Source organism: Nannobrachium achirus, assembly GCF_963921795.1.
Source record: "Nannobrachium achirus genome assembly, chromosome: 5".
In the NCBI taxonomy this organism is placed as follows: Eukaryota; Metazoa; Chordata; class Actinopteri; order Myctophiformes; family Myctophidae; genus Nannobrachium; species Nannobrachium achirus.
Genome location: NC_137814.1, coordinates 39,537,505 through 39,552,342, shown reverse-complemented (window position 1 = coordinate 39,552,342; position 14,838 = coordinate 39,537,505). Strand labels below are relative to the sequence as shown.

Sequence of the window (14,838 nt, the reverse complement as noted above, 5' to 3'; positions counted from 1 at the left end):
CATTCAAACTCACCAATTAACTATACCCTTCATACACATCTTTGGACAATCCAAAATATGTGAAAGAGCAAACCGTACTGTAGCTGAAAGTCCTTAGAGCAGGGTTCCACAATTAGTTTTCCCCAAGGGCCGAATTATGTCTAGGGTACCAAGCCGAGGGCCACAACATTGCAGGGGGCGATGGTGGCGTTCCCGCTACTCCAGCGACAGTTCAGATATCGTCGAATTTATCATTTTTAAAATGATTTAAACTAGTGAAAACAGCCGATCTACAAGCACACAACGACTCGCGGTGCGAGGCGTTGTGTGCTTGTAGATCTGCTGTCTTCACTACTTTTGTGCGACGGCCTTGTATGATTTGCGAAAGAACTTACACATTTGGAGATACGAGATTTCCAGCCGACAACGACGGTATACTAGTGTTGTTGCTGCTCTTAAACCACCATTATTACTGGGGTTGGAGTGGGCCAGACAGTAGCCCCCCGCGGGCCGCCTATTGGGGAACCCTGCCTTAGAGCTTCATTCTTATGCAGACTGACGATAAGATTCTGCCTTCCCCCAGGAGGGGGCAAGAGTAATTCAGCCACTTTAAAACCCCCGCTTTGACCTGTTACATATTGCACGGCTAACCGCTGCGCACTGCAATGTCAGCTCTTGGTGAAATAGCTTAGTAAACAGTAGGGCAGAACCTGCTCTGACTGCGTTGACAGCCGGCCGTGAATGATGTTCTCCTCAAAATACCCTGACCTAATGGCATTGATTGGCTGACACGAGGGGAGGGGGGACAATGACAGGTCAAGGAGCGGAGACTGGGTCTCCGTGTCCCTGTAGCCACACTACAGCACTGAGATCCTGACTCACCAGCGGCCCCAGCTGCTCACTTACCATGTAAGATTGTTCTTTCAGGAAAGCTCGAAGCATCTGACATTCTTTCCTCATATCGTCGTCGTCGGGTGGAAACCTTGTATGTCCAAGACCGTTCGTTTTATATTTATCATTTTAAAAATGAACTAAACTAGTGAAAACAGCAGATCTACAAGCACACAACGCCTCGCACCGCGAGGCGTTGTGTGCTTGTAGATCGGCTGTTTTCACTACTTTTGTGCAACAGCCTTGTATGATGAAGCAAGGCTTTACTTGGTGAAAGAAACATACACATTTGAAACTTGGAGATACGAGGTTTCTGCCCGAGTCCCGACAGTGACGATATTTTAATCCTGTTACTCCTGTTTTTTTCTTTTTCTTCCCCCAATGTCTCCATCTTACCATCTCTCTCTCTCTTTCTCTCTTGCTGGTGCTTTTAGCTGTTGGGCTTCAAAGGGCCTGACACAGAACCAACCCTTTGGTCGTACGCCAACCTTAGGCTCATCATGAGAAAGCATGGTATTTGAATATACCAGAACAACTCTCTTTTTCACAATGCCCGCAGGCCAACCGTGGAGTTGTTACAAAACAGAACATTGTATAACACTGTGTGCAGTGGGATCGTGATTTTTTCCTTTTAAAGGTTATTCGGAAAGCAGCAGACAATTCGTCCTGATGCATGTGAAATCATGAAGAATTTCCTATTTCATATTTCATAAAATCAACATCAGCAATAACAATTCAAAGTGTACACACACACCCACACATACACACCCACCCACACACACGCGCACACACACGCACGCACACACACGCACACACACACACACGCACACACACACACACACACACACACACACACACACACACGCACACAAACACACGCACACACACACACGCACGCACGCACGCACGCACACACACAAACTCCTGCTCGCCTCCTCTGAGACAGTGGTTCTCAAAGTGTGGTCTGAGGACCACCAGGGGTCTTGGGGGCTTCCAGGGGCTCAACAGCAAAATGTGTTAATACGGTATCACAATAATTTTAACCACTTTATCCATTTATATGTTGGCTATAAAAAAATAGCGCATACACAAGATCCTGCATCTGCTATTATTGAACATTTGGACTATTTTGAATAATTTAGATTTTCTGTTAACACAAATCCTCTCTTCTGGGGGTCCCTGGCACGAAACATTTTCAGATGGGGGCTCTGTCTGTCTGCGTCCAAATACACATCGTCACTGTCGGGCAGAAACCTCGTATCTCCAAGTCTCAAATTTGTATGTTTTTTCATGAAGTAAAGCCCTGCTTCATCATACAAGGCCGTTGCACAAAAGTAGTGAAAACAGCAGATCTACAAGCACACAACTATGATAAATGCAAAACGAACAGTTTTGGACGTACAAGGTTTTCAACCGACAACGACGATATATAGGCCTACATAAACTTGGGGGCCCTCGATGTGAAAACACTTGAGAAACAACCGCTCGAACCCACCTTTGTATAAACCCCCCATGACAGTTCCGTCTCCGTCACCATGACGACGATCCCGAACATCCCGAAGATGAGCGCGTAGTCGCTCAGCCTCTTGCGCTTCTCGAACAGCGCCCGCCGGTGGCCGAGCTTGTAGCCGATGTCCTTGTTCTTCTTCCCCGTCGCGCCACCGCCGGGCCCGTTGCCGCCGACGCCCTCCCGGACCAGGCTCTCGTTGGACGCCTTGCTGGGGTCCTCGCCGCCGCCGTTGCCCTTGGACACCACCACCTCCAGGCCCGAGCTGTGCAGCGTCTGCAGCGGCTGCGTCTCCGAGTCGAGCTCCGCGACGTTGCGGCGCGACGAGGACGCCAGGCTGCCCACTAGAGGTCTCACCACGCCGCCATTGTACTTGCAGGTGTTCATGGCTATCTGAGGGAGTCGCCCGCTGCTCTCGTAGAGGGAGGGCTTGGATCCAGCATGGCTCAGCTTCCTCTGCTCAGTGTTGGCCTGGACGGTTAGGGAGAAAGAAGGAAGGATTTCAGGACCACACAAGACATGATTGGAAAGAGTGATTTTTCCAAAGACTTTAAACTCTATATATTTGTTGGCCTGTCCCCCCCAAGGGTCCATATTTGGTCCCCTTTTTTTTTTTTTTTTTAAGATTTGTTTTTGGGCTTTTATGCCTTTATTGGATAGTACAGTAGACTGACAGGAAACGGGGGGAGAGATGGGGAGAGACATGTGCAAAGGTCGTCCGGATCGGGAATCGAACCGGCGACGCCGCCAGGCATCAATGCCTATATGGTATGCGCTTAGGCAGTAGGCCACCGGGCGCCCCGGTACCCTGCTTTTTTCCCCTCATCTAAAAGCTCAACCGCCAGTCATAATTAGGGATAGAGCTTGTCAATTTTTATTGATAATGAGCAACTTATCGATCCTGCTTATTGATCCAGACTTTTATTGAGCCCACTATTGAGCGTTTTCTAATATTTTGTGGAAAGACGTGAGATTGATTAATAAGTGTTAAATGCCTTTAGATTATGAAAAGTACTATTGATTAAACATGACATCATGGACCGCTCGATATCCGTCTCGATAAGCCCAAAGCTTATTGATACCGGGTCGCAATAAATTTGTTATGTAGTTTGTAATGGGCTTGGGTTTTGACCTCCATCCCTAATCACAATAGGTGATAACATGCCCAGAAGGGAGAAAGCCTTATTTTGTGATCAGCTGCCAGGATGTCAAAATCAGAGAGCACCATATCTGTGATCGTCTGAATGGTTGCGTTCTACAGCCCTATTTGAGGTACACTTTTCTACTAGGACACCCTCTACTGAAAGCTGGGCGATTTGTTCATTACATGCTGTATTATACTGTACAAGTTGTCCACACTAGCCCTTGAAAAGCACAACAAAAGCAAAAGTTTAAATAAAATAACCAAAATCTCGCCTTGTATTCCTTGTGTGTGCTACTGTATAGCTAGTACATTGCGTGCATATTATCTTATCTCCAAGAGGGGTGGCATGGAGACTGAACTGGCCAAAACATATCAATAATAAATAGATCTATGTATAAATAAAACCATATAACTAATAGCAGACATACAAGAGTGCCGAAAATTGAATCTTTGCACTGCACAAATTTAGACATGAATGATTCATGCTCGGCGTGACCCTGTTTCCTGTCAGAAGAACATACTTCCCTGCAGTGACGGGCAATGGGGTGTAGAACGAAGAGGACAAAGTGGAACTTCTTAAATCAAGCATGCTAGACTAGAGAGACGAAATGGGATAGGTTTTTTGTCTATTTTTAAAACGAAAAAGGGCGATTCCTCCTTTTGTTAAAGACTCCATACCAGTTGGCGTGTTCTACCGTGTTTATATACGCTGTATGTCGTGCGGAAAGTTTTGAAGAAAAAAAAAGAGCATATACCGTCTCTACTAACCATTTCATCCATTGACCACATGCGAGCGTATATATCCTATATACGCACGCATGTCGTGCATGGAATGATTATCGTATAATCTCTGAAAAAACCTAGAACACACTGCTCCATGCTGTATCATAACTAAAACCTTTTATAAATAAAATGTTGGGGTTTTCCTAACCAAAATGTTTGAAATGTATGTAAATTTGATGGCAGAACAAAACATACCATGTTGTTTTGTTCATGGCAGGGCAACAGATAATATGAACAATAAAGAAGACAATGTTTTTTTTTTGTTATCAAATATTTTATTTTCCATAATCAAAAGAAAAATGCAATTAACAGACAAACAACACAAACAATAGTAAAACAAGAAAAGGAAAAGAAAACCCACCCACCCCCTTTCCCCGGACCAACACGGAATGTACAATAGTGCATGCCTGTGCTAGGCTGTTACCACTATATAGTGATTTCTTGAATCATAGCCTTAAGCTTATCTGCAATGTCCGACCACATATTAATGTTTTCTTCTTTTGCTCCGTGTAACCTTGCTATCGACTGCTCTAAATATACTATATCTAGAAAGGTTAAGGCCCACTGGCGAAACATTAACGTATGAGGAGGTTTCCACCGCGTAGCTACCATCTTCTTCGCCGCCGTTACACCAGCAAAGAAGATGCGCTTGCGTATATTGTTTAGTTGCAACTGTGAGACGTCATTTAATAAAAATAAAGAAGGAGAAGATATGATATTGATACTAAAAATAGTTGAAAGTTTTGAGGCAACCATATTCCAGAATGACGACACATTTGGGCATTCCCAAACCATGTGAAGGAAGGTACCAATACTATTTGAGGCGCAGAGAGTGCAGTTGGGATTATTCAAAATCCTCATAGCACATAGTCTGCGGGGAGTTAAATAAGTCCGATGAACAAAATTTAAATGAATTTGTTGATGGTCTGGATTTCTAGAAGATAGCCTAATGTTAGACCATACTGTGTCCCAACAAAAGTCAGGGTCCAAATTTGGTACATCATTCCTCCAAACAGTATCAACAGATAGGGGCCCATAACTACAGTCTAATAAAAAACCATAGAGGGTGGAAACCAAACCTCTTGTTCTGTTACCATCACAGATAAACTCATGGAAGGGGTGCAATCTAAGGGGAGCTTGCCATGGGACCCCATAGGTCCTCATGGACGTTCTCAGTTGGAAGTAGAAAAAAAGGGTATTTCCAGGCAGATTGAAGATGTCACACAAATCTCGAAAAGGTCGTAAACCATTTCTATCAAATAAGTCCCCTAATGTACGAATCCCCTTAGCCCTCCACCTTGGAAAGCGAATGGGGCGATCCTCGATTAAAAGTCTTTGATTATTGAACACTGGGGAAAATAAGTTCCATTTACAATCAATCTTACACATCTTTTCAGCTGCCCTCCATACTGCCACTAAATGAGAAATGATAGGTCCAAAGCGAACTTTGCATTGATGTGTAGTTATGTTTGAATAGATAAGATCTCTCAATTCAACAGGCTGCACTAAACTCTCCTCAAGCTCTCTCCAAGAAACCTTATTTGCTGGGTTAAACCAATTTAAAAGGGGGCGGAGCGTGAAGGCCCAATAATAAAATTTAAAGTTGGGCAATGAAAGGCCGCCATCATCTCTAGCACGTTGTAATAGAGAAAGTTTAAGACGAGGGCGTTTCCCTTTCCACACAAACTTAGATATCGAAGAGTGTAGCTTATTCCAGTATTGCGGCGGTGGTGGCAAAGGGAGCATAGAGCTTACAAAGTTAACCCTAGGAAGAACATTCATCTTTATGATTGAAACTCGAGCTTGGAGAGAGTTGGGCAAAGATGACCATCTATCTAAATCAAGACAAATCTTATTTAGAGTGTCACCATAGTTGTTCTTAACAATAGCCTGAAGAGAGGGGAAAATATCTATGCCAAGATATTTGAATTGGCTTACTACTGGGATTATGGGCGGCAGGATAGCAGATCTCATCTGATCATTTAGAGGTAGAAGGGCTGACTTCGTCCAATTAATTTTGTAGCCGGAAATGGAACTGAACTGATCAAAAATTTGAAGGACGTGAGTAATTGACTGTGGTGCATTCTCAAGGAACAGTAGAATATCATCAGCATATAGGGAAATGCGATGCTGTGTGTTGTTAATCGAAACAGGAGTAATATCTGCAGACTGACGCACTGTCTGAGCCAAGGGTTCGAGTGAAAGTGCGAAAAGGAGAGGACTAAGGGGACAACCCTGCCTTGAAGATCTGCCAATCGTGAATAGCGGCGAACAGATCTTACCGGTTAGGACCATTAAAGAAGACAATGTTGACAGCAGTCAGTTGCATACAGGTAATGAACATTATTAAGTAAATTCCTAAAATGGACAATCGGTAGGGTATTCAGTTTAAGATCTTGTTGCAAGAGGCTATCATTTGGCATTCACAAAAATATACATTTTGGAAATCAGTGTTTGAACAGCTAAATCTGCCCACCCCGACATTCATCAATCATCCAGAGAGTCAAATAACTTTTTGTGTTGTCAGGAATGGAAGAATATCCATCCTAGTAAACTCACTCAAGCTCCTTATAAACAAATACAAGGATACTTATTTATATCAATATGCATTTCATACAATAGAGAGGCTTCCAGAGCAATTCCAATATACTGTAGCTGGTTTTGAATGCTAGACATTTGCAAAGTACATTATAGGTCAATATTATTGCGACCGAAGGTCGCAGTATGAGAAATGTTGCAGCTTGTCCGTCAGTCCTTCAGTCAGTACAGGAAGTGATGTCACGTGACATCACTTCATCAAAGATCAAACCCTGTATATCCATACTGTGTCAGTCAGTCAGTCAGTCAGTCAGTCAGTCAGTCAGTCAGTACACATTTTTACAGTCTATGGGTTGGTTACCTTGTCACTGTGACAACACAGGTGATATCACAGGTGACATCACCTATCCATATATGGGTATCCCTTTTATGCCCATATATGAAGATCCCTGATGTCATTGATATATATCACTGGCCATGGCAAAGGCATGGCACATATATGTGTGGCAGGTTCAGATAGGGATCTCCAGGAATGAGCATATTCAATCCCAGGCCCGAACTGGCTCAAGAGCCTGCTTTACTCTGATTTACACCCTACCTTCCCCGAAAACGTTAATATTAAGTCCATATACTGTATGTGTATGGATATATATTAACTCTTTCTGTGCCAAATGCCAAAATGGCTCCAAGGTTCATGTGCCACCCATGATTTTTTTATTTTTTTTTTATTTTTTTTTATGAAAAAAAAAATATCTTTTTTTTCTATACAAAAAACACAAAAGACGTCAAAGACGTCATTGGCACCCAGGGCTTTTGAAAAAACGTCATTGGCACTGAATGAGTTAATAAAGGATAAAATAAATAAAATGTCCATATATAGTATAGGCGGATGATGCCCTGTTAAGCCCATATATGGAGATCCCCAGGCATTAAACCCAGGCCCTAACTTGCCAAGGCCCTGCTTGGCTTCTTCTTCTTCTTCTTTTACTAATTAACATACGTTTTATGCCCATATATGGAGATCCCAGTCCCAATGTCATCAATATTATGCCCATATTTGGTAATGCCCATATTGGGCATGTTTTGACATAACATTGTTGACTATCATGCAGGGGTCTCCATATATGGGTAACTGGTCCTATATAGTACATCACTGGCCAGATGGCCAAGAATTGGGCGAGGTCGCATGTCGCCCTGAGGCGTCTTACTAGTACCAAGTAGGTTACAGTACACTGTATGTACAGCCAATCCGTTCTCCCAAATCTTTTTCAGACAAACTCAAGCTCACTGCGCTGACCGCTCGGTTGGGCATTTTTTGTATACTTGTATAATTTGTTTTACTGAGGATAAGATGAGAAATAAGTTTAGGGTTAGACAGTTTAGAGTTACCAGCCCTAACCCTAGGGTACTAAGTACTTAGTACTAAGTACTACTAAGTACTTTTACCGTACTAAAATTATTTGAAAACTTGGGTTTTAACCGTTTTACCAAGGTTACGTTTAGGAATATCAGGCAGTGAGGCAGCCAGAGACCATGTACCGTTCCGCCTGATAGACGCCCAAGGCGAACGGCTAGCAACTAGCAACTTCCTCCACAATTGTGATGGCATGATTCGTCATACCCGGACATCTGCTTGGATAGATTTTCTCATTTGAACTAATTTCCATATCATTTTCAAAAAAGTAACCAAATTAAATTATTGTCTACTCTGTTGCCCAGCCCTACACTTAACATTCTCTATTATATACAGCTTGTACTGTCTACTCGACATAACATATTTGTGTTACAGTGAGATGGAAAATGTGACCCAACAGATGATGTGACTACATCAAATGTTATTCCTAAAATAATTAGGGGAGAGCAAAATAGAGAGGAGAAAGCCCCACAAACCCCAAAACCCAAAGTTCCATGGCTAACTGGATGATGTGATTGGTTCGCTGGGTTTTGAGTTGGGCCTCATGCAGAAAGAGAATGTACAATCCCTCTGAAAGCAGTGGAACAGTCACTCCTGAGGCATCTGTCTGGCTGTCTGTGTCCTGCCCCACTGAGACCCACAGGCACATTATCATAATGGCCTGCGAAAACTTCACATGGAACAGTGCTTTTTCCGAAACAAGGCAGGGGTGTTTGATAGCACTGCTAGCTCTTTTTATTAGGCTTGACAAAGCATCTCTAATGCCTTTAAATGTGCTGGTGGGAATAAAGTGGGATGAGCCCTAATGGAAATGTACTAAGTCTGGTCCTGTGACGCTATCGCCTTGCGCGTAGTATGGCTTCCATGAGAACAGGACCAAAGGTTAAGGATTAGTGCAGTCCACAATGATGCTAATCCCTTATACTGTATTAAATACACTCATAATCAGCGCCATTAGGACCTTATTACCACTCTGAAAACCAGTGTTGTATTGGTGATTCAATGTTTGGTGGGAGGGGAGGGGGGGGGGGGGGGGGCGCGCAATTTTAATGACATCACGCGCACTTCACTTAACACCTATACAGGAGTTAACAGGTCAGACAATGGTCTATTAATATGCATACAGGCTGTTCCTTTGTTAAATCACCCTGGTGTGACACTATAACGGATGTAAACGTTGTCGAGCTGTGAACTTAAAGGTTGTTTTACATCAATGCATGTCTGTGCGTGTGAGAGACGTGACACTGCTCCAAAAAAAGATACGGGACAGAGTCTACACGCGTGACCGGACGAATACAACACTGCTGAAGATTGTATAGTAAACTTTATAGGACAGTAGGTTTAATAGTGATTCCCGATTAAATAATGGGGAGAAAGCAGCCTGCCTAACTACGGTAGTCCCCTGGTTGCCCTAGTTAGTCTGCAAACCAACCAATATAGAAACTGAGCTTTATGAGAATTACCAACAACACAACCCTTTTTGATTCGTCTGAAACTACCTGTTTGCAGATTGAAACGAACGTTCCCCTGCAGTGTTACTTGATGCATACCGTATAGGGATCGTCCGTGTATGAAACATGCATCATTATGCGCCACTTATAAGCTGGGTGAAGTTTCTGGCACGGGCGAAGCATACTTTGGCAAATCATCATGGTTCTGTCCCCTCATCATGTTAGAGCAGGGGACTTTTAAATTACAGTCAGCTCTATAAAAGCCAACAGCCATCTATCATCGTTTAGCTTTTAATCTGCATCCACAGACGTTTCCATACATTGTGAACACGAAGCTCTGAAAAATGAGACGGGGAGACGGCGTAGCATCGGTCCTTATTCGGCGGTGCTGTGAGTAATTACATGATGATCGATCAGAGTAAATGGCCGTGTTGTGACTGTCGCAGGGACCACATAGGAGCCCGAGAGGTAAATGGAGAACGCCCATGACAGCTTGTTCCAATAACATAATGAACAGGATTGATGGCACGTACTGAAGGAGAAAGGCTGCCGTTACAGTCCTGTCTCTTTACCCTAATTTTGTCCATGGTTCGGTTCTGCAGCCGGCCATGCACCACCTGAGGGCTGACCCCGAAACAGGCTAAATGTCACTGTGAGCCAGAGCTCACTCTGTGAAATAGACCACAACCGCGTTTAATGGGACTTATGGGTCTCACCCGTTCTCTATCAAAGTTTTTAGTGTACAGTAGGTGGCATAAATCATGTCTGATTCGTGTCTGACACAATAGTGTGTGTGTGTGTGTGTGTGTGTGTGTGTGTGTGTGTGTGTGTGTGTGTGTGTGTGTGTGTGTGTGTGTGTATTGTGTGCGTTCGTGCGTGCATGCGTGCAAGAGAAAGATAACGTGTGCTCATACATATTGAGGATATAAGATAGAGGGCCAGGGAGGGAGTGCTGAGCCCTCCTCTCCTTGGTATCTTCATTTCCTCCGTAGGCTACAGTATCTGTATCTCAGTTCCATGTCGCCATAGCATTCACTTTCACCAAATACTGAACGAAGGCTAGGAGGTCACAGGTGTTTTACCTCTATGAAGACATCTACAGTATATCATCTTCACAATAGGAGTCCTTTATCACTAAAGATGTCAATGAACGACTGTATTGTCATGACAAAAAACATGCCTTTTCAACAAAAAAAAGGCGTCTCTTTTGTTTTGTTTAATGTGTTATTATTATTTCTTTTTTTTTGGAAGGGGGGGTCATTCCATGTGGTCTCCTCCAGCTCTGCTTGGCTACACAAAGCTCCATGTCATGCAGCAGTGGCTCAGTCATCCTTGCTGCTTCCCTCAACACCCCCGTGCAGCTCAGTCATCCTTGCTGCTTCCCTCAACACCCCCGTGCAGCGGGCAGGGCGTGGCGGGCAGCGGTTGCCCTTGTCGTCCACAGAGGAGACGCGCCAGGGGAGGAGGTTTGATTCTGTGTGGCATCACAGCAGCATCCATCCAGCCAGGCGGGCCCCCATGAAATGGAGCCTCCATAATCAGATTGAGGAGAAGAAGCCCCGGCGCAGAACAGTCTGAACGAAGCACTGCGACTGGCTTTCTCTCTTTCTCATCCATACATGCACTCTGTCTGAAAGCTTGATTTATACTCGGTTGTATGACAGTGTCATGCACTAAAGATAACGGATTGACGAGCTCACAGTGTGACACGTTGTGATCTTTGTAGATTGAATATTCTTTTTGGCACGCGACATTGTCATGTCTCTCTCTCCCTCTATCACTCTTGCTCTCTCCCCTTTCTCTATCTCTTCCCCCCCCCCCCCCCCTCTCTCTCTCTCTCTCTCTCTCTCTCTCTCTCTATGTATATATATATATATATATATATATATATATATATATATATATATATATATATCCCATGAGTTTATGAGAACAGAAATTCCTCTACACAGGGCTGCTGTGTGGTGAACATATGGAAGGCATAATGTTACGCATCCTGAAATTGGAACCGTGAATTGGATAGTTAAGTACATACTATAAGTGTGTGCTTATGTGTGTGAAAACAAGAGAAAGCAACAGATAAGAGAGAGAGAGAGACAGAGAGAGAGCATCTTCCTGCCTGTGTGTAGTGTCTGTGCATATGCATATATGTCTGCATATCTGTGTATATCCGTTCACAGGATGTCTGCTGCCCGTACCTTTGTGTGTGTGTGTGTGTGTGTGTGTGTGTGTGCGTGCGTCTCTGTGCGTGCCTGCCTGTGCGTGCGCGCTAGCTGAAGAAGTCATGCATCGGCCTCAGCATTGGATTAGGTTTGATATTGACGCAGAGACAGACAGTCTGCAGCGAGCTAGCGAACAAGCAGGAGGAAAAATGGTCTGGGGATGAGACAAACGTGTTTGTGTGTGTGTGTGTGTGTGTGTGTGTGTGTGTGTGTGTGTGTGTGTGTGTGTGTGTGTGTGTGTGTGTGTGTGAGAGAGTGTGTGTGTGTGTGAGTGTGTGTGTGTGTGTGTTGTGTGTGTGTTGTGTGTCGTGTGTGTGTGCGTGCGTGCGTGCGCGGTGCACGCGCGTGTGTGTGCAGCTCTATCTTTTTGTCTGTGTCTGCGTCTGTGCATGTGTGTGCGTGTGCGTGTGCAGCTCTATCTTTTTGTCTGTGTCTGCGTCTGTGCATGTGTGTGTGTGTGTGTGTGTGTGTGTGTGTGTGTGTGTGTGTGTGTGTGTGTGTACACTGTGAACGGCTCAGACAGATTGGAAAGGATGGAGATAGAGAGGGAAAAAAAGGTAGAGTCAAGAAATTGAGGGAACGCGGGAGAAACAGAAAGAGATGAGGCAGACAGAGAGAGAGAGGGTGAGGGAGAAAAAGAGTGAGTGTTTGTGTGTGTGTGTGTGTGTGTGTGTGTGTGTGTGTGTGTGTGTGTGTGTGTGTGTGTGTGTGTGTGTGAGAGAGAGAGAGAGAGAGAGAGAGACAGAGAGAGAGAGTGATAGGGACAGAAGGAGAGAACCCCCCTGGGGCTGCCTGTGTCAGTCCCCATAGAGATGGAGGGCTGCAGGCTGTGGCCTCGCTACACATGGCACTGTCACATTTCTGTGACAGGCCAGCGGGCATCGGGGCGGGACGTGGCATCATTACTGACAATAGATACGGGGACGTTCACTACCTGCCACTCTGGTATTTATGTATGACGGGAATGCTGTCACAGAATGAAGATTCCCGATTTTTTTCGATTAGGCCTGCCTGCTGAGTGTAGTATTCCCACTGTGGCCATTTTGCTTTTACATGGTACTTGGATGGGACTGGGGTCAATAGGGAGACCTCTCTGACTGCGTATCGCTCCTATTGGAAATGCATCAACATCTCAGCCAAATTCATGATGTGGCGTTTTTCATTTTTTGCCCTCTTTCTTCTCCAAACCTGCTTCACAATTAAGCAAATAGTTTTCACGTTTTGGTGAGCAGGTTCAGATGGTAGTCCAGTTGTGCATTTATCCCCGACTAGATGTGTAGAAATTCATACATGCCTTTATCCTTCCTTGCCCTGAGTAGAGTAATTCACTATAATCCTGCTTAAATGATCAATGTGTACACAATTCACCAGCAACTACTGTTATTATATGTTACTATTTTATTTTAAAGAACTTCTTAAAATCTACTGTGGTGTTGGGCTTTTGTGGTTAGTCTGTAAGGGTTGGGTTAATGGGTGTGTTAAGGAGTGGCATTCTGGGGCCAATGTGGTGCTCTCCTCTAGGTCATCCTTGGACAAGCCCTCCAACAGGGTTTCGAATCATCTTGATCATATACTTCCACAGCACTGCATCTTTCTCTTGTACATCAACGTACATTGTTGTGTGATGCCCTTGTGATTGATGCACATTGTTCATATGTTGTCTCCCACAGCACCAGTAGCTAGGAGTTCCCACTGTCTGTGTCAGTGACCGGCCAGCCATGCAGATGCCTGTTGGTAACGTGCTCGTTCTGGTATCAGAATCCAGCTTTCACAACCATAGGAGAACAGATTATTTTGGGGGAGAGTTTGGACTTCAACATACTGGCCATACTGCAAGCACGTTCCTCAAGTTCTTGCTTGGATGAGATCCATCCATCCATCCATCCATCTTCAACCGCTTATCCGGAATCGGGTCGCGGGGGTAACAGTTCCAACTGAGACTTCCAGATTTCCTTATCCTGAGCAACTTTCTCCACTCCCTCTGGGAGTATACCGAGGCGTTCCCAGGCCAGTTTGGAGATATAATCCTTCTATCTGGTCTTAGGTCTGCCACAGGGTCTCCTCCCAGTGGGACGTGCATCGAGGACCTTCCTAGGAAGGCGCTCGGGGGCATCCTGAACTTCTCACCCTATCTCTAAGGGAGATACCAGCCACCCTTCTGACTCAGAAGTTCTGAGAAAACTCATTTCGGCCGCTTGTACCCAAGACCTTATACTTTCGGTCATGACCCACACTTCATGACCATAGGTGAGAGTGGGAACGAATATTGCTCGAAGACAGAGAGCTTTGCCTTACGGCTCAACTATTTTTTTCTTCACCACAGTGCGATTTAGTGACTGCAAAACCGCTCCTGCTGCTCCAATTCTCCGGCTGATCTCCTTCTCCGTCTTCCCCTTTCTCTCACTTGTGAACAAGATGACCCATGGTATTAAAGGAATGAAGTGATTTGACTTCTTTCAGCAGAGTGCATTCCATTGTCAAGTGGATAGTCTTTGAGGTTTGTTGCAGCTGATAATCTTGGTGTTCTTGGCATTGAGCCTTGAGTATCTTCCTACCCTCACACCAATTACAACTAACTACCCAATTACCCACTTACACCTGTGGGTAACTGGGCTGATCGGCTGTCAGTGAGTCCTCCACTCCTTTTGCCTTGTGGTTGATAGTGAAAACAGTGAAAAGCTGGTACCAGAGTGCTGGTGTTGCAGGAGGCCCGGACAATTCAAGAATGAGTGCCCTCTGTTGGAGGTGGCAAGCACCCTTAATAATCACACACTGAGTGAGTGGGAGATACTGACTATGAGGTGGTGTGCTCTGACAGAGTTGGGGGGAACGAGAGCTGAGCCAGTCACTTTTGGTCATGGAGAGAGCCTGGGCCTGGTGGAGACTGGGGACAAACTCCATCCTTCACT

At 44.7% G+C, this 14,838-nt stretch overlaps 1 protein-coding gene across 1 annotated transcript in view; it reads right to left on the bottom strand.

Annotated features, from left to right (window-relative positions):
- LOC308285486 (small conductance calcium-activated potassium channel protein 2-like) overlaps positions 1 to 14,838 on the bottom strand; it is a gene marked incomplete at its 5' end in the record, with an annotated part of 86,857 nt that overhangs the window by 46,576 nt on the left and 25,443 nt on the right. Inside the window, one exon of the mRNA XM_080726255.1 lies at positions 2,366 to 2,848. Within this exon, the coding sequence (XP_080582381.1) occupies positions 2,366 to 2,848 (483 nt within the window). The remainder of the gene's footprint in view (positions 1 to 2,365; positions 2,849 to 14,838) is intronic.